This window comes from Salvia splendens, chromosome 19 (assembly GCF_004379255.2).
Source record: "Salvia splendens isolate huo1 chromosome 19, SspV2, whole genome shotgun sequence".
In the NCBI taxonomy this organism is placed as follows: Eukaryota; Viridiplantae; Streptophyta; class Magnoliopsida; order Lamiales; family Lamiaceae; genus Salvia; species Salvia splendens.
In genome coordinates this window covers 2,257,719-2,278,841 of record NC_056050.1, presented here as the reverse complement: position 1 = coordinate 2,278,841, position 21,123 = coordinate 2,257,719, and the positions used below count along the sequence as shown (strand labels likewise).

Here is a 21,123-nt window from a genome sequence, read left to right as displayed (position 1 = left end):
TATCAGTAGGGTTGAAATGAATGATAGGTTTAATATCAAATTGATAAAATTGGAAAGTGGAAAAAACGTTTATTATTTCAAGGAGTAGTTCATATCTTTAAGGGATAAAAATAATATACTCCTTTTCTCTTGGCTAAAATAACATATTTCTTAGTCGGCTCGAGATTGGTTTATGCAGTTAATTGGAGAAAGAAATGATGGTTAATGCAGTTAATTGGATAAAGAAATAATATACTCCTTTTCTCCTGGCTAAAATAACATATTTCTTAGTCGGCTCGGGATAAAATAACATTTTAGGAATGATTGGTTAATGCAGTTAATTGGAGAAAGAAATGATGGATGTACGTATTAAATAGAAATCGAAAGAGCATTGAATATTTAATTTGAAAGAGAAAAAAATGATTGAGTGTATTAGTTTGAGAGAGAAAATTGCCAAAAATAAAAATATATCATCTTAGTTATGACAAATTAAAAAGAAAATTGTTTATCTTAGTTGGGACGGAGGAAGTAACATATAACCATACAAATAAATACTATCGTTGGGCCTAACCCCTAATATAATGGCCCATTATAGACAGTGAGGCCTTTTATGCATATCACATTTTGGTAAGTTATTAAATGGGCGAAACAATCTGGCCCAGGCCCAAATCAAGCCAGAGTTTTGGTTTTGGTTTTGGTTTTGGTCATAACTTCTAAATCTGACTATAAAAATGAGAAGTTCATAATATCGACATCTACATGTATTTATTTGACAGAATAATATTAATGTTTTAATCCACCTAAATATGTACTACTCCATATACTATTTTTGGGCCCGAACCCTAATACCATGGCCCATTGTAGAGAATCAGCGCCTTTTATGCATAACATATTATTGCTCCAATCAAGCATTAAATTAAAAATGAATGCTTTAAAAATAATTATTCAATATTTTCTAAATAATACTACAAATACATAATAATTTTCTAATTATAATACAATAACTTAAATAATATTATAAAGATTTAAATAAATCATTTTTAGATAACACTATAAAGATTTAAATAATTTATTTTGAGATAATATACAAAGATTTAATAATACCACAAAGATTTTTGGTACTTAAAAAATCACAAAAGAAGTACATAAACATTAAAAAATTACAAGTTTGGTCCTCAAATTAAACTAAATGGACAAATGTACCCCTCAAAGGCTAAATGATAGAATAGTAAAAATCAGGACTAAATTTGGAATTTATGAAACTTTTTAATTGAAAATGTGATTTTGTAAATGTTGGGTATTAAAAAGGTGCAAACTCCATTTTCTGGGTACTAGTTTTGTAGTTCACTCTAAGTTATTTTCAACATATAGTCAAGACCCACTTTGTCAGCGGGCTGATTTATTTTTAAATTATATTTTGGTAATTTCATATGTATTTTTAAATTTGTTATTAAAATTACTTCCTCCGACCCAGTTTAAGTGAGTCATTCTATTTAGGCATATGAGTTTGTATAATTGTGTTTATTGAAGTAAATTATAAATACTAAAAAAGTAGAAAAAATAAAATAGAAAAGAAAAAGAAAGTATAAAGTAGAATTAAGTAAGAAAAAAATTAAGTAAGAGATAAGAAGATAAGGCAGGAGATAGAGCTGAATTAATTATTTTCAAAAAAGGTAAATGCATCCCTTAGGTTGGGACATTCTAAAAATGAATACATCTCAGCGTCACTTACGCTGAGAAGGAGTGAATATAAACTAAAAGTGGTTATATTTAAAGTACAAAACTATTTATAAAATTTTATATTTTTAATTGTAATTCATATATATATATATATATATACATATATATTGGATGATTTTAGAATTACATGAAATACTATATTGTTATCAATTATATAAATATGCATATTTAAATACTCCATATTTTATTGTAATTATTTTTTAGAAAATTTAAGTGTAACCCAGAGGGCCGACTCGGCCCAGTTGACAACTCATGTATTTTGGTAATTTGTTCAGGCTAAATATTTTTATTTAAATAGTAAAAAACTAGTATATATATTAATAAATTTATTGTTTGTTCTTATGTAGCACCCAGTCTGATATTTCAAATTTATAATGTGAGTAATAAAATCATGTCACATGCTGGATTGACTAGACACCGATAATTTGAATAAAAAATAGAAAAGTTGTCTAATTGGAGTAGTAATAAATTAATAACTAATTCTTAAATGTAGATGAATATATAAGGAGAATGGAAAATTGAATTGAATATTGAATATGGATATAATATTAGGAAAATAATAATGGCTGCCTATTTTCGGCCATATAGCAGTACTTCCTTTGGCTGAAAAAGAAATTTGCTTTTATTTTTAATTTTCAATATAATTTATTTTTCATTTTAATACATTTTTTCCTATAAATATCTGCATTCCGCACTTCATTTCACATCCCTCTTTCTATATTGTCTCTCTACATATCTCATAATTTGTAGCAATGAATAACAATGCATTCTATGACCCCGAAAGTTCAAGATGATTTCTTTATGTACTGCGCTTCGTTAGAATTGGATTTCGACAATGTAGCACCGTGGGACCAAGTAGGGTACCAACCAGCACTCCCACACCAAGATGTGCATAGCTCTAAAATCAACGTAGATGACTATGAGATTTCCGATTTTGAGTTTATTCCTGCGGTGGCACCGCCGCCGCCAGTGGTAGTTTTGGATTCTCGTGCTAAGGGGAAATTGTATACTCTTGAAGAAACAATTGTGGTGGCTCACTGCTACGTTGATGTGTCTAAGGAAACGATGCGTAGCCACCAACCAAAAGTGTGCCAATTTTGGTCGAAAATCGCCGTGAGATGCAACCAAATGAAGCCCAAATGGGCATGTGAGCGCGAGTGGGACCATCTACACAAACATTGGGATCGGGTGGCCGTTGAGGTGGCCAAATATGCAAACATCTTCCAGAAGATGTGGGCGAGCGGCCATAGTTGGGACGACATTCGGCGCAAGGCTTTAAGACGTTTTCGGATAAAGAAAAAAAGAATTTGAGTTTGAAAAGATCTTTTAGATCGTCAAAGAGCATCCGAAGTTTGGGCAACTAAGTATTCATGTTTTTCTACTAAACAAGTTGATTTTTGTAAAGGCAGATATCGAATTGCCGTTTTTCAACTTTAAAAACGTAATCACATTAGCGTTTTTCCTATTTGCAAAATGTACAAAAAAAAGAAGTGTCCTATTAAGGGACTTCATTTCCAAATTCACCCAAAAAAAAAATAATTATGTTTAGTTGCCATCAAACATATCCTACCCACCCACCCCTATTTAATATAATTCAATTTGTTCAAAAATCTTAAACCTTAAACCGTACCAGATTAATTATATTTCTTACATCTTAATAAAACACACAAAAAAAGAGATCCTGCTTCAACACTATCACCAAATGGTGCCTCTCTTTGCATATGTTAGTTTTGTTGCTTTATCGATTTTGGTGAGTGTGTGAAGCAATTTTTTGGCTGGCCTTCTGTTGAACTATCGCTCACTGCTTCGATAGACTTAGGCTAGTATTTACTCCCTCCGTTTCACTTTACCATTTCCGATTTATCATTTTTGGGTGTCCCACTATAGGAGTCCCGGTTGGAATATTTAATAGATGACAATAAATCTCACATTCCACTAACATTTTTCACTCACATTTTATTATAAATGTAGGACTCACATTCTACTATTTTTTTTCACCATTTTCTTTTACATTTCTTAAAATCAGTGTCAAACTCAAATGGGACTCCCAAAATGAGACGGATAGAGTGTATATACTCTATAGTAAAAAAACATTATCACACCTACATTATTTTTTTTCCGAGTTATAGCACTAACTCACTCAAGTACATTTATTCTTTCTCTTAATTTATTTATACTCCACTCAACTCACAGAACAAAACTGCATAAAATTTTGCATATGAAATGTTCTACTTAAATGTGACGAGGGAATAATTAGTTAGATGAAAAACGTCTTATTAAATTGAAATGAGCCATACACTTACAAATAATATTTTAAAAACCGGACCGGCGACGTTACTGGTTCACGGTTCAACCGGTCCAACCGGTCGAATCACCGGTCTAACCGTTTTACTGTTGCGAATATATATAAAAATATATTAAATTTAGTAAATGATTTACAATTAATAATATATCACAAAACATTAAACCTTATAGATAATTAGTGATGTATAAATATAAATAATATTAAAATTTAGTAAATATATTCATATATATATATATATATTTAATATTAGTTAGTCTAGATAAAAAATTTAATATTTCATGTATTAAAATAGATAATGTTTATATTAATTTAAGAAAATTATTTCATTAAATAATATATAATTAAATATGAATTAAGTACTTATTAATTAGTTTAGATAAGATTATTCATTAATGTCAATAGCTAAGGTATATAAATTAAGTATGTAATATAAAAAAATTATTTATAGTAAATAATGAATCTTATATGGTACTAATAATAATATAGGTGGTAAGTAGAGAATCATTAAAATATAAAGGATGATAATTATATATATTATAATTAACAATTATATTAAAGAATAATAAAATTAAAATGAATTATTAGTTTTTGTAGATAAAATTAATGGTTAATGTATAAAAATATTTAATGTTCAAATTGTTCAATGAGCTCATGTAGTGGAGTGGTAGAGGTCTTCTTAACTAGAAGAGAGCTCATGAGTTCAACCTCTACCAACAACAAATTTTTAAAAAATTTTAAAAAAAAATTAGAAAACCGGTTTCCGGTTCACGGTCCAACCGGCCGGTTTCACCGATTCACGGCGGTTCAATGCAGTAGTGGTTTAAAGGGGTGAACCGGACCAGACTACCTACCGACTCGCGGTTCGACCGGTCGAACCGGCCGGTCCGGTCTGGTTTTTAAAACATTGCTTACAAACACTCACACACACTTGTTGACTGGCATCCCCAGCCAACAATTAGTTGGATGAGAAGCGTCTTAATAAACTGAACTGCACTTCGTCGTCTTTTAGAAAAAGAGGCCCAGTGCCTCGAGCTTAACGCCCACGCTCCGATGAATCCCCTCTTCCATCTCCGCCGTCAAATAATTCCTCCAATCTCCGACCTCCCCTTCCCTAAAATAAGCCGAATGCGCCGCCGCATTCACCTCCGAACCCTTGAGCCTCTCCAAACTGCACCGCCACAGAATCTCCTCTACCTCCCCCGTCCCCGCCACCGCCCTCCCGAGAAACTCCGCAATCCTCAAAACCCCCATCTTCGGGTCCCTCTTCATGTCCTCATACTTCACAAACAGCACCGTCTCCGGCCGCCTCCTGCTCTCCAGCCAGTACTCCGCCACGTGGCCCGCAAACGGGCCGAAGGGGTGGGCCCCGGAGCAGAAGCACTCCACCGCCCTCTCCAGCGGCAGTGGCTGGATCATGGCGTTGAAGAAGTGCCACATGGAGATGACGGTGTCCCTGGGATTGCGCGCGATGTAGACGATTTTTGCCGCGGAGGCAGGGAGGAGGGGGAGGGGGAGGTGGGTGTGGAGGAGGGGGGTGGGGTCGAAGATGTTGACGTTTGTGGTGGGGGACCACAGCTCGAATTCGACTGTGGGGACCAGGGAATGAGGGTTGTTGGTTAGGACATCGGCATCGGCATTGTAGGTATCATTGGATTTGGGTTTGTGGAGAAGGGAGTGGGAGATGGCCATGAGCCAGGTGGTGCCGGTTTTGATTGGGGAGGTGAGGACGACGTCGTCCTCGCGGGCGTGGAAGTTTTGGGGGAAGGAGGCGGCGGAGTTGAGGAGGAAGGTGGGGAGCCAGAAGCCCTCTCGTAGGGTGAGGGGGTTTTTTCTTTTTTGGTTCTAGACTGCAATTATCATTCCTCGAGTGTACTGGACTTTTTTTTTATTCCGCCTTTGGGAGAGACGCATGACCCTCATGCGTCTCCTTTTAATGAAACACATGACGATTATGCGTCTTTGTGGGAGACGCATGAGGAACATGCGTCTCTCAATATTTCTGAATTTTTTTTAACGACGCATGACGCTTATGCGTCTTAGGGAGAGACGCATCTCCCTCATGCGTCTTTTAATTTTTTTAAAATTTACGGACGCCTGGCTCTTCCCAGAAGGGGGATTTTGGGGTACCGGAGTTGCTATCGTCGGCGGAGTTTGATGACATTTTTTTTGAATGAAAATGGATTTAAAAGATGGTTTTGATTGAATATATAGTGATGAAAGGTTGGTAGCTACCGTGATGCATGGATCATTATTCATTGTTAGTATTTTTAATGATGATTAAATATTGTTAAGTGTGTATCAGCATACTTTGTGCATGCGTGTAGTCAATTTGATTAATAAATATACTTACTTCGTATATTAAAAATAGTGCAAAATTATTGAAGTAAAAAATACTATGTGAATAAAAAAGTTGTAATGGAAAATGATAGTACTCATCTTATTAAAAAAATTTTACAATAAAAGATTGGTTTCAAATCCTATGTATTTTCATACTTCCTTAATTTATGTATGTACTTCGTTCGTCATTTATTTTTGGTAATGGATCTGAAAATTCACTAATTTTATTCTACTCATATATTTTTTTTTAATTACTCCTATTAATACTAGTATAACTTAAAATTCACTAACCTTTCAACTTATTTTTTATTATACTAATATTTCTGAAAGCTGAGTTAAATCAAATTTATGAGGAACGGAGGGAGGAATAAATAATAAATTGTTTTAACCATGCTGATATGCACCGGTAACACCGCTTCGTACCCCATTGAAACTTGAAAGATTTACTGAGAAATAAAACTCTTGATCGATGCCAAAAATATTAATTATAGCTTCGTGTTTTTTAATGAAATTAAATAGATTGAGATCTGATCGCATAGTTCAATAATCATTAATCGATAATCTCGTTGATGAAGTATTCTCAATACATGATCATGTGGCAACCCAAATTGATTAGTTAATTCAAGTTTATAATCAATTCAAGTTTTCTGTGTTTTTTAAACATAAAGACTCATGTTCCAATCATTTCAAATCTATAAAATTTATTTATTCCAATAAAATATGCAGCAGTTGTGGTGGGATATAACTTTTTAATTTATACCTCGTCGAACAGTGTGTAGTTTATAATCGAATTGCGAACCTAACGTGCCTACCATGTACAAGTTGTCGTATTCAATTCATTTTGGGTAACAAAATATTACTCACTCCGTACATGAAATGTTGTCCAGTTTTATTATTTTAGTCCGTTCATGAAAAGTTATTCATTTTGTTTTTTTTCTAATTTTAGTAAATGGACTCAACTTTTCACTAACTCTTTACAGTTACATTCTATTATAAAATTAATATATAAATGTGGAACCCTCATTCCACTAATTTTTTTCAATTCATTTTTCTTTACATTTCTTAACATCCGTGTCTAGTCAAACTTGGACAATATTTCATGGACGGAAGGAGTACTAGTCAATCCGTTTGACTGTAAGTGAATCATTTTTTTAGATGTCCCATTAAAAATGAATCATTTTCATTTTAAGTAAAAAATCAACCTTCTTAGTACTTTATTTTTCCACCTAGCTACTTTATTTTTTCACTCTATTTTTTCTCTCTCATATTTTACTCTCTACACTTTGACTTTTTCAATATCAATTCATTAAATCTTGCGTCAAAAGAAGTGGCTGGACGGAGGGAGTAGTATTCTCATTATTCTAGCTATGCATATCCAATTTTGCTACTTTGGTCCTTCCATTATTATTTATCTCAATTCACTTTATTATATAAGATAAATAACTTATATTGTATTACAAAATTATTAATTTATTTAATTATATTTTATTATAAAATTAATACTCCTTCCATTCCTAATATTTTGTCACCATTTGACTCGGCATGAGTTTTAAGAAATGAAATAGAATGTAGGTTGAAAAGTATAAAGTGCATTTTTTTAGGAATGGACGAAAATGAATATAAGTGACAAATTTTCAGGGACGAATGAAGTAGTACATAAAACTAGAACCATATTACAGTAATTTATTGTATATTGCATCTCTTCAAATGTTTTGATACATGGTGTTAACATAATCAATTTGACTGCTTATATAAAAGTAGACCGGTAATGTTCTTGCAGTTCTTGTCCGGTATTTAGCAATAATAGAAAATAGAAAACGAGGTCTTGATTTTGTGAAAGGTATTTGTTCACCAAATCACACCTGAATTTTGTTTTACTTGGCTACACTAATATCAATCTCATGAGTCATGACTGTGGCAAAGTGTAACCTTTGGCCTAAAGTAGTACAAATAGTAGTAATTAATTGAGATATGACGTATTAGACATTGTTAATATCCATTTAAAATATCTAACACCAATGTAATAATTTATTGTATAGAAAATAATACGGGCGTCAATTTACTTCAATTTTTTTAGATAGAAAAATATATTCGACTTTAGCATAAGAATATCATAATTAATACTAGACCTTAATAGTTGAATTATCATTTCACTGAAAATATGTAAAACCAATACATGCAGTAAATTCATCTGTAAGATATAATACTGAAAAAGAGTCGTAATTTGGAAGTGAATTCCAAAAGCAATGGTAACAACAAACTTTATTTGTTGTTTCGAGCAGATATTCGTTCATTCGACTGAAGCATCACGAGGGAATGTCAAGCACATGTTCTTGAAAGAGGCATTGGTGTATATATATATATACCATTTGCAGCATTTGAAATCTTCTTGAAAGAAATTCTACAACGATTCACCTTTCTTGGTATTCTGCGTCAAGAAAGACAATCAAGCAACACCAAGATGACAAAAGCTCGTGTGGATTTGTGTAAGATCATAGGTTTTCAGTTAGCTCCAAGCCTCGGATATAGAATTCCTTGAAAATGGATAATGTAGAATGTTTTGCAAAGTTCATAGCTGTACCTCAGCAACATAAAGACATGGAGAGGTCATTCACAGCCCTTTATGCGGGAAACCATTTCGCCCCCACCTCGTCAATCTTTGAGCTCTTATGCTGCATATAGTCAAACAAGTGAGAAAAGAAAGAGGCATTGGTGAAAAAAAAAGATTAAGGAGCTCTAACCAATATTGTTCTTCTCCATGTTACCTTACTTTTCTTGTGCTTCTTAACCCCACTGGTATCATCATCTCCATCACGCTTCTTTCTCTGAATCACCATCATGATTTACATAGCAGAGTCAAATTATTGAAAAACTTAGAGGTATCGGAGGAGGTAAACTATTTCTAGATAAAAGGGTCTTAGAAGAAATTAGTATAAAAGTGAAACAAATTAAAGTTTGGACGAGACTGATTTTAACCACTTATAAGACATCTCTATTTCCTCTTTCACACTTCTCAATTAGTGAACGAAAGAAAAGGGAACAATCAAGGACATCGTGTTTCACTTAACAGAATGGTGGATGCAAAGCAAGAGTTGAAAGTCATTCAACTAGCTTGTAAATCTAATATGTCAGATTAGATTACACTTTTTACCCAAGAAAAGCAGCAAGAGTGGCATTAGTTAAAAACCTTTTCGCGCTTCTCTCGCTTTTTCTCCTTCTCCTCTTTACTTCTTTTGTGCTTCTTACGGTCTTTATCCTTCACCTTGTGTTTGTCCTTGTGCTTTCTGTGCTTGTCCTTCACTTTAGACTCAGTTTTGGATTTTACAGCAATCGTGGGGATTCCCTTCTCGGCCTAAAAAACAGCATGGGTTGTTAATACTAATTTTAGCTTAAAATTTATCGAAGTTAAGTTATGATTCTAGATATAGAGAGACTCAAGCTGAGTCCTAAATTTAGAATAAACAAACGACTGTAAGGGGAATTTATGAAAAAAGTACAATATCAAAGAAATACTCGATGAACTTCTTACAGGAGACAGGTTGACAGGAGCTGATTCCTGAAGGTGGAAGGCTTCTCCAAGTAAATCTAAGTTAAATGGCTTTATACATGCAGAACTATGTCTTGAAAATGTAGTCTGAACAAGCTGATCCAATTGCATCCCTTCCCCTTTCCTGATCTCTGTATCACCAACCACGTTGGAGAGGTAGTGTGTGTCCAGTACTGACACAGGACGTGGATTTTTGCAGAAAAAATCATGATGAGGTAATAACTTGAAGTGACTTATAAGATCTCGAGCACCTGTAAGTTCTCTTGGCCCTACTTTCATAAGAGTGCCAAGTTGGTTAGTATCAACTTAGGATGTTAATTGAATTGCAAGCTGAGAATGTTGGAAAAGCAATTGAGATAATTGATAAGGGAAACAGCTAAATAGATAGAATTCCTTTTGCTCACAAGACCGGACTTAAATGTTACAGATTTGTGGCCCTGAAATGCAGCATACCAGTCTTGAAATGGGAACTCTTTACGTCTCAAACTATCAGAAACTTAGATTAAATTAATCACCATCTGTTCCTTGAATAATAAAATTAAGAGGAACCTGAACTTGTTTGGTCAGTCCATGACTCCATGTATTCTCTAGGCTTTTCCATTATGTCTAAAAAGACATGGCCCATTAAAGTTAAATGGAACCTAACTGAAACTTCACAATAATGTTCAAACTATTACAAGGGAGTTAAAAGGCTAGCTCTAGAAAGAGGTTATTATGCATCTTCATACTCTCTATTTGTGGATAGAAATTTCTTTTATGTCTATGTGAAATGAATTAGAGAAGGGAAAACAAGCTCAAAATGAGCCATGGTGCAATACCAAAAAGTAATAACAAACTCTCATCATTATAAGCAATTTATCATACCTTTTCCAAACCTATTACCATCCATTTTATCAGCTGGGAGGCAACAAGAGAGCACTAACCCCTGGTACGTTAAAGCACAGCACAAACGATTAATCAACAGCAAGCTAAACCCTTATCTAGAGAACATAGTTGAACCATACAAGAAACTATACAGTGCATCCTACCCCCTAATTGCCAAAATACATATCCGGCCAATAAATTCCTATCCTTAAATTTCAACATGAACTAAACTTGCGAACTGCAACTTTTGCAAAGTCTGAACAGCACTTGCAACAAAACACCTAAACATCATGATCATTTGCATTGACTATATGTACTTGTTTCAGATCACTAGGCTAGCTATATTAACTTTACAAACTCGCACTTAACCATACGATGGTCTATATTTTTCAGGATTTCTAACAGCATTCGCCCAAATACAAGACAAGTATAAACTTCTAAACATTTTCTTTTTCTTTAAAAGGTGAAACATCTGAATCCCTAAGACAATTTCAGCAAATTTAGGCTTTCAGGTTTCCAAAAAATAATATAATAATTTGCACGGACTCGAAAATTTTGGATGTGCTTTGTAATTAACCTGTTTGTGAACTTTGCCAATTGATGTAATCAAAAACATTAGCCAAGCACCAATTGCATTCAGCAAAGGAGTAGCTATTACTTCTAACAGCAGAAACGCGAAAGATTATCCGTATCATGAATTTATGATAATACAACTACATGAATTAACCAACCACGAAATTCAACGAAAACACCCAAGAAACCTGTCCACATTCACAGCATAATTGAACTACGATAGCGATGGAAAAAAATTCATGCATTAAATCACGAATAACAGTCAATTGAAGTTCAGAATACATTGAAAAATCCAGAAAACTGATAATGTTAGATAAAACCAACAAGGAAATTTTGAAACGAAACGAAAAACTCACTGCAGAATGTTCGCCTCGGATTTTCTGTGAATTCGATTGCGTCTCAAATCAGATTCTCTCACTCATTTAACCGATTTTAGGTTTTGGGAATCAAACGATTGTTTGAGAATAAACTCTCCCACTATTTGTTGGATCTGTAAAGGGTTGTGATACAGAATGTTTTAATAATATATTTTTCCTCACCCACAATTATATAGCTTAATTCACTTTCTTTTTCTCATTAACTTTTAAATCATATTTATAAGAGTATCAGTATGTATTTTTATTTAACTCTCAAGCATTAATTCGTCATAAAAAAATTTAGGCATTATAGAAAGTTTCATATTTTTCCTTACCAATGAGGCAATGGCATTCTCAATTCTTTTAACAATTCCAATTAAATCTATATGATTAAAATGAAGGTAGGATATTATAGTGATTTAAATAAAATACAATTTACAAAATTTACCGAAAACTCGAAAATAATATTAGTATCGAAACTTGACAATCTTAAATTGGTTAAATAGAAAAAATAAACAAAAAATGGCAATATAATTAAATAAGAGGAGAAAAATGTAGAGGTAGATAAAAGAGTTAATCTAATTGAATCATACTACAAATTATTCAATATATATTTATTGGAGTTTCAGATCGAATTTCGTTTCATTTTCGTTGCAAACCTTCGCGCCAATAATAATAGGCTCGTCGATGTTGGGCCGATATATTGCAAAGCCCAATGGACTCGGCCCGAGAGAAATAAATCAGCTATCGTAAAAGGTGAGAGGTTTTAGCAAAGAAACAAAAGAGGCAAAACCCTCGCCGGAGAGAAATGGATCGAGTAATCGGCGCGCTGAATCGGGCGGCCAGCAGCAACGCCGTCGTGAACACGTTTATGGGAGCCGTTTTCTGCGCTCTGGCGGCGCGGTCGTGGGAGCAGACGCAGACGGTCCGGGCGCTCGAGGCGGAGAACGAGGCGTTGGTGAAAACAAACAGTCAGATGAAGAATACGATTTGGGAATGGAAGCAGACGCTATACTCGGAGGCAAAGGCTGATCCGGAGAAGGCTCTCGTCCCACTCTCCACTCTGCAGGCTATCTACGGCGATGTTGTTGAATCTGTCGCCGTATCTGGTAATTTCACTCTCCGCTTTTTTTTCTCCTAGTGCTGCATCTATGTGTTGTGAGTTTCGCTATTGGAGGTTTATTGTACCTTGAGTATTATTTTGATTTTGTTATTTAAGCTCAATTGTTGATGTTCGTTGCATATGTATGTGATTTTCATTTGATAGCATATGGTAATTGCGAAACAGATTCTTGGTATTATGGGAAATTTGTGTTACTTTAGGCTGATTTGCTATTTCAAAATCGTGTGAGTGAAGAAAGTTTTAATGTAAAGCAAATGTATATGTCAGTGTTGTGTTAAGCAATAAGCAATCGATAATTTGTCTCTTGGCGACGGGGGATAGTATTGCAATTTACAAGTGGTGGTTCAGTTGGGGAAGAGGATAGACAGTCCAACGAAGATCAATGGTAATGGTTTAGTAGAAGTAGACACTGATTTGGTAGAACTAAACACATCCAAGCATGAGAAGGGTCGGTCACCAAGTACAGTAGAAAATTCTCGTAAAATTTTGAACAGCTGAAGTTGGACAGCAATGAAGTTTTGGGTAGCATGTGGAAAAAAGAGGAAGAATCAAGCATAATTCCGTTTTCCTTTGCGCATTTCTAGCTTCAGTGATCATACTAGTCCAGAGAGTAGCTGAAACCTCATTGATGTGTTAAACAGAACAAAGTTATGCGGTCGTAGCGTTCATAGTTTGATTTAAACAAATGGAGGCTATTGTGATCGGAGTCATGGCCGAGGTAGTTGAGTAGTTATCAGTTAAGTCTTTTTGGCACACAAAAGGCCCTCAACAACTAGAATTCCAGAATATAATCAGTTTAACTGGAGATTGAAAAAAAAAAGTGTGTGCTGTTCAAGTAACTACTTCCAGACCAGTAGAAAAGAAAAACATAATTTGCTTCCGTTGATTCTATATGATTACATCTCTTTTATGCATAGTAAAGAATCATAGTTAAGAAGAAGAAGAATGTGATTATGTATAGTATTAGTATTACTTTATTGGTATGTGGCAGTCTCTGTCCACCAATCATTTTTATGTATAGCAAATGCAGTATCTGGTTTCTCTTGAGATGGTTTTCAGATATTAGTTCACTTTTTCAAACTGGCCGTTAAGGTTTGGCTGGTTTGTCATATTAATTGCACCAAACTCCATGTTCTGCTCCCGATCTGGCCTAAGAAACTTATTGTATGATTATGGAATTATAGAAACTTATGCTACAAGAGATATCCTTGCGTTTTTTCTTTCGGTTATGTTCTTGAAAGAACAATAGCAATTTCTATTTTTATGAAATTTAATTTTGAGGCCATGATGCCCTAAAATTACTAAAGAGTTATAGAAAAAAGTGCATTATGTTCCTTACACTATGGTTTTGAAGTATTCTTGGTCTTGTATGCAAACTCTCATAGTCATGCACCTCGTTCTTTGATTGCAGCTGGAGACAATGCGCAAGAAGGAAACCCTTCCAAGGAAAGGCTCATTATGTAGAAGGTCATCGGATCCAGAAAAAATAATTTTAGGTGTGAGAGAAAACGCTAGCATTTTGTGGTAAGTAGCATCAACTGGTACCAGAATGAAACTAGAGAAAGCTTGCAACTATCCTGCCCTGTGTTCTACTCCGATAATATGACTCGTGACACTACCAACTTCTTGTATGTCCACGGTTGTTGGATGTTATATGGTTATGTCATTTCACATAAAACGCTTGAGAAGCATGTTACTCTTTTAATCAACTGTCTTGTTGAGTAACCATTCTACTGAGGCCTCAAATTATGGCATAGGAAAGAGAAAAGTATAAAATATTGAAATTGCTACAGATTAAGCTTGATTGCTCAGTATATGTTCAGATGGGCCTATCTACCAACTTTTTGTAGTGGACTGGGCTTATAGAATCAATTTAATACTAGATTGTGAAGTTTTCCAACTCTGAGTTACTTTCTCACCAACTTAGGAGCACAATTAACAATGCTTTGAATTTGACTGCAACTAAGGTCTGGTACTTGTCCACTTCCCTGGTTTATTTTCTTCCTGGGCATCAGCGTACTCTGTTGACATCTATTATTGATGTGATATGTTCGTTTCTAGGTGCACAGTGGAATTATATGACAAAATTCGCGTATCATGCTGGCTTCATACTCATAGATATTTGATTTTTATGTTTAGCTAATAAGGCTAGAAACAGTGGTCATTTTGAGTTACTGTACTTGCTGTTTAGAGATGAAATTTGATAATAATCTTTTGTTGATGAAAAACTGATAGCAAATCTTATTTTGGAAGAAGCTTTGAATCCTGACCATGTGCAGTGTTTCCATTGTTTGCCTTTATTGAATTGTCACAGCAAGTTTGTTAGAATTGATTCTCTTACATGCTTGGCTTAATATCTTAGCTACATGTGCACCACCCTTTTTATAATGTAGTGAAATAATTTATTGATTTCCTTAAGTGTGTGAACCTTTGCTTGCTGCTTCTCCAAAAACCACCCCTTTTACTTATGTGACTTTTACATCATCTTAAATTGACCACCTTTGCATACTATGCACGCATGCTACTAAATATGATGTTTGGTACTTTTCCAAAGGGAAATGATACAGGTGTTTGTTGTTATGTACACTCTCATTCATCATTAAATGTTTCATTTTGCAATTTCGGGATATTCGTCATTACATGTCTCACGCGATACTTAGTTTTTGTAACTAAGTATCACATTCAATTAACTTTTTTTCATTCACGCTCCTTGATGGAGTGTTTCTTAAAACCCGTGTTTTGCCCAAATGGAATAATTAATGACGGACAAAGGAAGAAATACTTAGTTACTGGATCTCAGAAAAGGCTACAAGTTAGTTACAATAATTGCTTTCTAGTTTTAATTATTTATTACTATTATTTTTAAAGATGAATAATAGTACACTTTTTGTGTCCTAAAAATAGTTCCATAGAGGAAGGATGACAGTGTTTTAATGTGCAATTGGTGAGTATGAGAGAGAAAGTTAAAAATGATTAAAGGAATGTTAGTTAAAAGTGGAAATCATGTCATTAGTAATGTTAACCGATGTGAAAATGTTTCTAAAAATATAAATGAAGTAATTTTGGACATATCAAAATGGAAAATATATGACTTTTTTTTGGACAGATGTAGTGATTATTTTTTATTTAACTCATTTTTGTGTTGACTCGAATCTCTAATTTATTGGTTAAAAGAGAAAATAATTTATCAACTAAACAATTTTTTTGTTTCCCTTGAATTTTATTAAATGGAATAAGAGATTTCAAGAATTTGACGTTGCTCTCTTGTAGTGTTTGTCATTGAGTGTGTAGAAATTAGAATGGAGCACAAGAATTTTGATTTTGTTTAATTCTGTGTTGCCCTAGTAACTTGAATTTGTTTATTTGGAAGTATCCAAGGCATCTTCCATGAATATTCATTGTACTCTTTGTAGGGCATTGGAAGGTTGGAATTCTTTATTTTGTCTGCACTACTCCCTCCGTCTCAAAATATGAGTCATATTTAGTTTGAGCACGGATTATAAGAAATATAAATAAAAGTAAGTTGAATAAGTTAGTGAAATTTGAGTTATATATATATATATATATATATATATATATATTAGTTTTATAATAAAATATGAGTGAAATAAGTTGGTAGAATGTCGGCCTACTTACCATTTATGGTAAAATTGAAATAGGACTTTTATTATGGGACGGACGGAAATGGCAAAATAAGACTCTTATTGTGGGATGGAAGGAGTATTATAAGTATAAGTAGTTTTTTAGTTGTGCTATTAGTGGGTCATTTTATTTTTAATAAGGAGCGTGCGTGAATGAAAAAAGTTAATTAAGAATATATTACTCTTTCTATCCAATTGATTTAAAAATAATAATTAATATAGGCCATTCTATTTCATATGTTGGACCGATTTGGTACCAAATTTATTTATTTACGTAAAATATTTATGATATTTGATTATGTTTTCAGTTATCGGTGTCACTAATGTTATCTGAAATACATCCAATTAATTAATACATTTATTTTCCGGTAGAAGAAATAGCAACAATTTTGTACGACTATAAGTGGGAGATTTCTGACCTGAAATAGAGCAACTGATCTACACACAGAAAAACTTGAATAGTCCTTACCAAAAAAAATATTTTATTTTAAAATACTATTCGCATAAAAATATGACCAAATTTAATTATAAAAAATAAGACCAAATTCGTCCTCCACCAAAAAATCAAAATGGTAAAATTGGAAATAAATATTCAATGCATACATTTTGTTGTTGCGTTACTTTTGTGTTATCATTAATTTATTAACTAGATTAATTGCTATTCCATTTCCTTTTAATGAATAGTATCCATCTCATCATTAACACATCAACAAAGTAATTTGTATCATTTCCCTAACATATAGCAGAAGAATAAGAGTGTAATATGCAATACATCTATCTATTTATCTATTATGATTAAGGAATATTTCATTAAATTAAAAAATTACTAGTGAATCTCACCCTACATGAAATTATTACATTCGTCTCATTAGTATATATTAAACTACTAAAAATATGATTCATATTTCGTCAATTTTTTTCAATTAATATTTTCCAATTTTATTAACAAACTACTATAAAAATATGATTCATGTTGTATCAAATTTTTACTATTAATAGTAGTATTTCTTAAAATTTGTATCAAATACAAATAGAATATTATACTTTTATCTATTTTCCATTCTGACGTCCCCTAAAAAGGAAAATAGCCAAACACCTTGGAAAATAGTAGGCAGCTAAATTCAGCCCACCTAATAATAGTAATTAAATCGACTAATAGCAGTAATTAATTACAGCACTTTGCTTTAAAAAACAAACAAAATAAATAAATATAATATTGTGAAAAATACGTAACAGTTGGAATTCCCATAAACACAATTTGTGTGAGGGGTCCATTTTCCATGGATTCCATTCAAAGACGTCTCAAATTCCTTCTCAAAAATCAAATTTTGGGAGCAAAATTATCAAACAAACACATAGAAAGCTCCCCTTTTTCCTCGGAATTTATAATGGCATAATTCCGGCTTGCTGCATTGAGCCTTGCGCCGCTACTCAAATTCAATTTGTTCTCACTGAATTTCATTCTGGGGTTTCCGTTTTCAGCTTGTTGGGCCTCTTTGTCTTGAATTTTGAACACCTTTTCGGGATAAAGATCGAATTTTTATTCGATCATATCATGGAGGAGAGCAGGTTGTGCCAGTGGAGTGTAATTCGATCTATATTGGCTATTGTTCAATGGTGGGGCTTCAATGTCACTGTTATCATCATGAACAAATGGATCTTTCAGGTTTGTGCTGTTTAGTTTTGATGTTGTTTGATTTCTTGAGCTTTACATGCATTACTTTTTGCTGTGATGTTAATATTTTGTGTTCACTCTTCCAATATTTTGAATGGAAGTTACTCTAAATGGTGGAATAAATTGGTACACTTTTAGACTTGTGATGCTGATTAAACTCAGAATTATGTGTGTTTGGTATCTTGAATAGTGTATACTGATTACAATGCTTCCTTTTTTAACTTATTTTGAAGCATTTGTGCTCTGTGAAGTTTGAACCTTTTAGCTTCTAAGTTGGAATTTTTTGGCCTGGTGGATAGAAGGGTGTTTATATAGCTATATATTGGTGTTGCTAGTATAAATGTGCATCTATACATATATGTGGTTGCATAGTTTGAATGTGCAATATGTAGTGGTTGCCTATTTGTTTCAATGTTAATAACATGTATCTAGATTGCATTGTGTGAGTGTCAGCATAGAGAATTTATGCATACGAGTGTGGATGACTTTTCGTCAGTGTAGTTACATGCCGTATTCATTTTTATATTTGCATGTTCGTAGAGTGTAATTTTGTGTATTTTGGATATTGATTGATGTGTCAATTTGCTAAATCTTTGACTGAGTTGTTTGTTCATATGTTGTTGCTTGCAAAATTAACTGCCTTTATCTTTGCAGAAGCTGGAGTTCAAGTTTCCGTTAACAGTATCGTGTATTCATTTTATTGCTTCGGCAATTGGTGCATACTTGGTTATTAAAGTGCTGAAACTTAAGCCTCTTATTCAAGTTGATCCAGAAGATCGCTGGAGGAGAATTTTTCCCATGTCGTTTATATTTTGCATAAACATTGTTTTGGGAAATGTGAGCCTTCGCTATATTCCTGTTTCCTTCATGCAAACGATCAAGTCGTTTACCCCTGCAACAACAGGTGAGTGTTGAATGAAATTCAAATCACAATCTCGATATGTCTAGAACTGTTTGCTAGGAGCCGATCTTGAAAAACTGAGATGTCACATACATATGATTTGCGAACAATTTCCGTTTACCTACATGAATGAACTTTGATGGAGTAGATTATATTGAATGAAATTATGATGATTTTTGAAAAATTTGGCGTGACATTGCTGAATAACTTTATTGGCTTTTGAAAGTCATCTTGCAGTGGCTAATCTGGAAAAAGCACTTCGACTGGCGAATTTGGGCTGCTCTGATTCCCATTGTTGGTGGGATTCTGCTCTCGTCAGTCACGGAGCTGAGTTTTAACATGCTAGGATTTTGCGCTGCTTTATTTGGTTGCATTGCTACATCTACAAAAACCATTCTAGCAGAGTCTTTGTTGCACGGGTACAAATTTGACAGGTAACAATCATAGTCCTTCACCTACACATGTCCATCATAAACTGTTTCTTACCACGAATAACAGCATAGAGATTAGAGATAGCAGCATTCATGATTTGTTCTTCCTCGACGTCCATTTTCCTAAGTTTGATTTTGACTTGAAGTAATAGTTTCTCGAATAAATTCCCTTACCTTTCTCACTGGTGCTTTTGTAGAAGGGTATTCCTTTCTAATTAGTGCATCATATTCCCTTTCAAGAAACATATTTTTCTCATCGTTCTCGGCTGTATTGAGATTCATTTCAACAGTTATTTAGTTTGTGCTGCTGCTGTTGATAACTTTCTGGAGGGAAGAGAGAGCTAAGTATTTGTGATGAAAGAATTTGTTCTAGGAAAATATTCGGTTCAAAGGACTCCTCGTTTATATAATCACGACTTCTTAGAATAAGCCCGTCCTGCTTGATCTGCAGAGTTATTTTATCACTACAATGAGTTGATATCAACTCTTTTTACGTCTTGCTTTGACCGCTTCGTTTCGTTTGATATTTACTGATTATAAGTTGATGGTTTTTGAGCCGACTGCAGCATAAACACAGTTTACTACATGGCTCCTTTCGCAACTATGATCTTGGCTGGGCCGGCAATGGTGCTGGAAGGGCAAGGGGTCACGGACTGGCTTCTCACGTGCCCCTCTCTCTTTTCGTCCCTCGTCATCATTTTCGGGTCTGGAGTACTGGCCTTCTGCCTCAATTTCTCGATTTTTTACGTCATTCACTCCACCACTGCTGTGACCTTCAACGTCGCTGGAAATCTCAAGGTGCGTAACTAACCATCTCACTCTCGAGATCAATTGAAATTTGAAATCCTCGCGTTAATTCTTGAAATCCGACTCCCCTTTGTCGCATCAGGTTGCAGTTGCGTTCGCGTGTTCTTGGCTCATCTTCCGGAATCCGATCTCCGTCATGAACGCCATCGGATGTGGGGTGACGCTCGTGGGGTGCACCTTCTACGGGTACGTGAGGCAGATGCTGTCGAACCAATCCCCGGGCGCGCCCGCCTTGCCTCACACTCCACGGAGCAAAACGGAGCTGCTCCCGTTGGTCAGCGACAAACTGGACAGCAAAGTATGACTCTTGCTACAGCCCCCTCTTAACCGATCATATATACATACATATACATATAAATATATTGCAGCCTTATTCATTTTAACCAATGCCGATCGACGAATTTCATTCTTGTAAGAGAACCACAAATCTAATAGCCTACATGTTTTTTGGCAATGAGAAGAGCTTATTTGTTTTGCCTTTACATCTTTGTTTTCTGCAAATGCTCATTTTGATTTTTTTTTTTTTCTAGGAAAAGAAATTCCTTTCAAAACATTGCGTATTTACACAACAAATTTAGCAAAAAAAAATGAAAGACTTTGAAAAGGAAAAATATGGCTAGAACATTTTTGGCTATAATAATCATAAAATACAAGGTTGCAATAAAAATGAAAACAAGTATGACAAATTCGAATCTTGGTTAAACGGAAAACTGTGTGTCAATTGAATTGTAAACTTGTAAAATAATTTTGAGTGAAATCCCCCATTCACATACAAAAATATTTCTGAGTTTGAAAGATGTATAAGACTCTTATACTTATTTTTTTTGTTGTTGTTAGATCAAGT

At 34.0% G+C, this 21,123-nt stretch overlaps 4 protein-coding genes across 4 annotated transcripts; 2 read left to right on the top strand and 2 right to left on the bottom strand.

Moving 5' to 3' along the window:
- Window positions 1-5,002: 5,002 nt before the first annotated feature.
- Window positions 5,003-6,280, bottom strand: LOC121780134 (cytosolic sulfotransferase 5-like). Its single transcript, XM_042177657.1, has 2 exons — window positions 6,257-6,280; window positions 5,003-5,866 (listed from the first exon to the last, which is right to left on the bottom strand). Exons 1-2 carry the CDS (start codon window positions 6,278-6,280, stop codon window positions 5,030-5,032), a joined length of 861 nt encoding a protein of 286 aa, XP_042033591.1. The 3' UTR covers window positions 5,003-5,029.
- A 2,205-nt stretch (window positions 6,281-8,485) lies between these two features.
- LOC121780001 (mediator of RNA polymerase II transcription subunit 19a-like) lies at window positions 8,486-11,846 on the bottom strand. Its single transcript, XM_042177515.1, has 7 exons — window positions 11,702-11,846; window positions 10,773-10,833; window positions 9,891-10,177; window positions 9,549-9,713; window positions 9,127-9,186; window positions 8,943-9,033; window positions 8,486-8,789 (listed from the first exon to the last, which is right to left on the bottom strand). The coding sequence occupies exons 2-6, from the start codon at window positions 10,795-10,797 to the stop codon at window positions 8,983-8,985; spliced, it is 588 nt and encodes a 195-aa protein (XP_042033449.1). The 5' UTR covers window positions 10,798-10,833; window positions 11,702-11,846; the 3' UTR covers window positions 8,486-8,789; window positions 8,943-8,982.
- A 625-nt stretch (window positions 11,847-12,471) lies between these two features.
- Window positions 12,472-14,552, top strand: LOC121778504. Its single transcript, XM_042175866.1, has 2 exons — window positions 12,472-12,810; window positions 14,236-14,552. The coding sequence occupies exons 1-2, from the start codon at window positions 12,510-12,512 to the stop codon at window positions 14,286-14,288; spliced, it is 354 nt and encodes a 117-aa protein (XP_042031800.1). The 5' UTR covers window positions 12,472-12,509; the 3' UTR covers window positions 14,289-14,552.
- A 3,168-nt stretch (window positions 14,553-17,720) lies between these two features.
- Window positions 17,721-20,761, top strand: LOC121780380 (UDP-galactose transporter 1-like). The gene is made up of 5 exons (XM_042177971.1): window positions 17,721-18,131; window positions 18,795-19,044; window positions 19,268-19,475; window positions 20,039-20,270; window positions 20,362-20,761. Exons 1-5 carry the CDS (start codon window positions 18,021-18,023, stop codon window positions 20,581-20,583), a joined length of 1,023 nt encoding a protein of 340 aa, XP_042033905.1. The 5' UTR covers window positions 17,721-18,020; the 3' UTR covers window positions 20,584-20,761.
- Window positions 20,762-21,123: the final 362 nt, after the last annotated feature.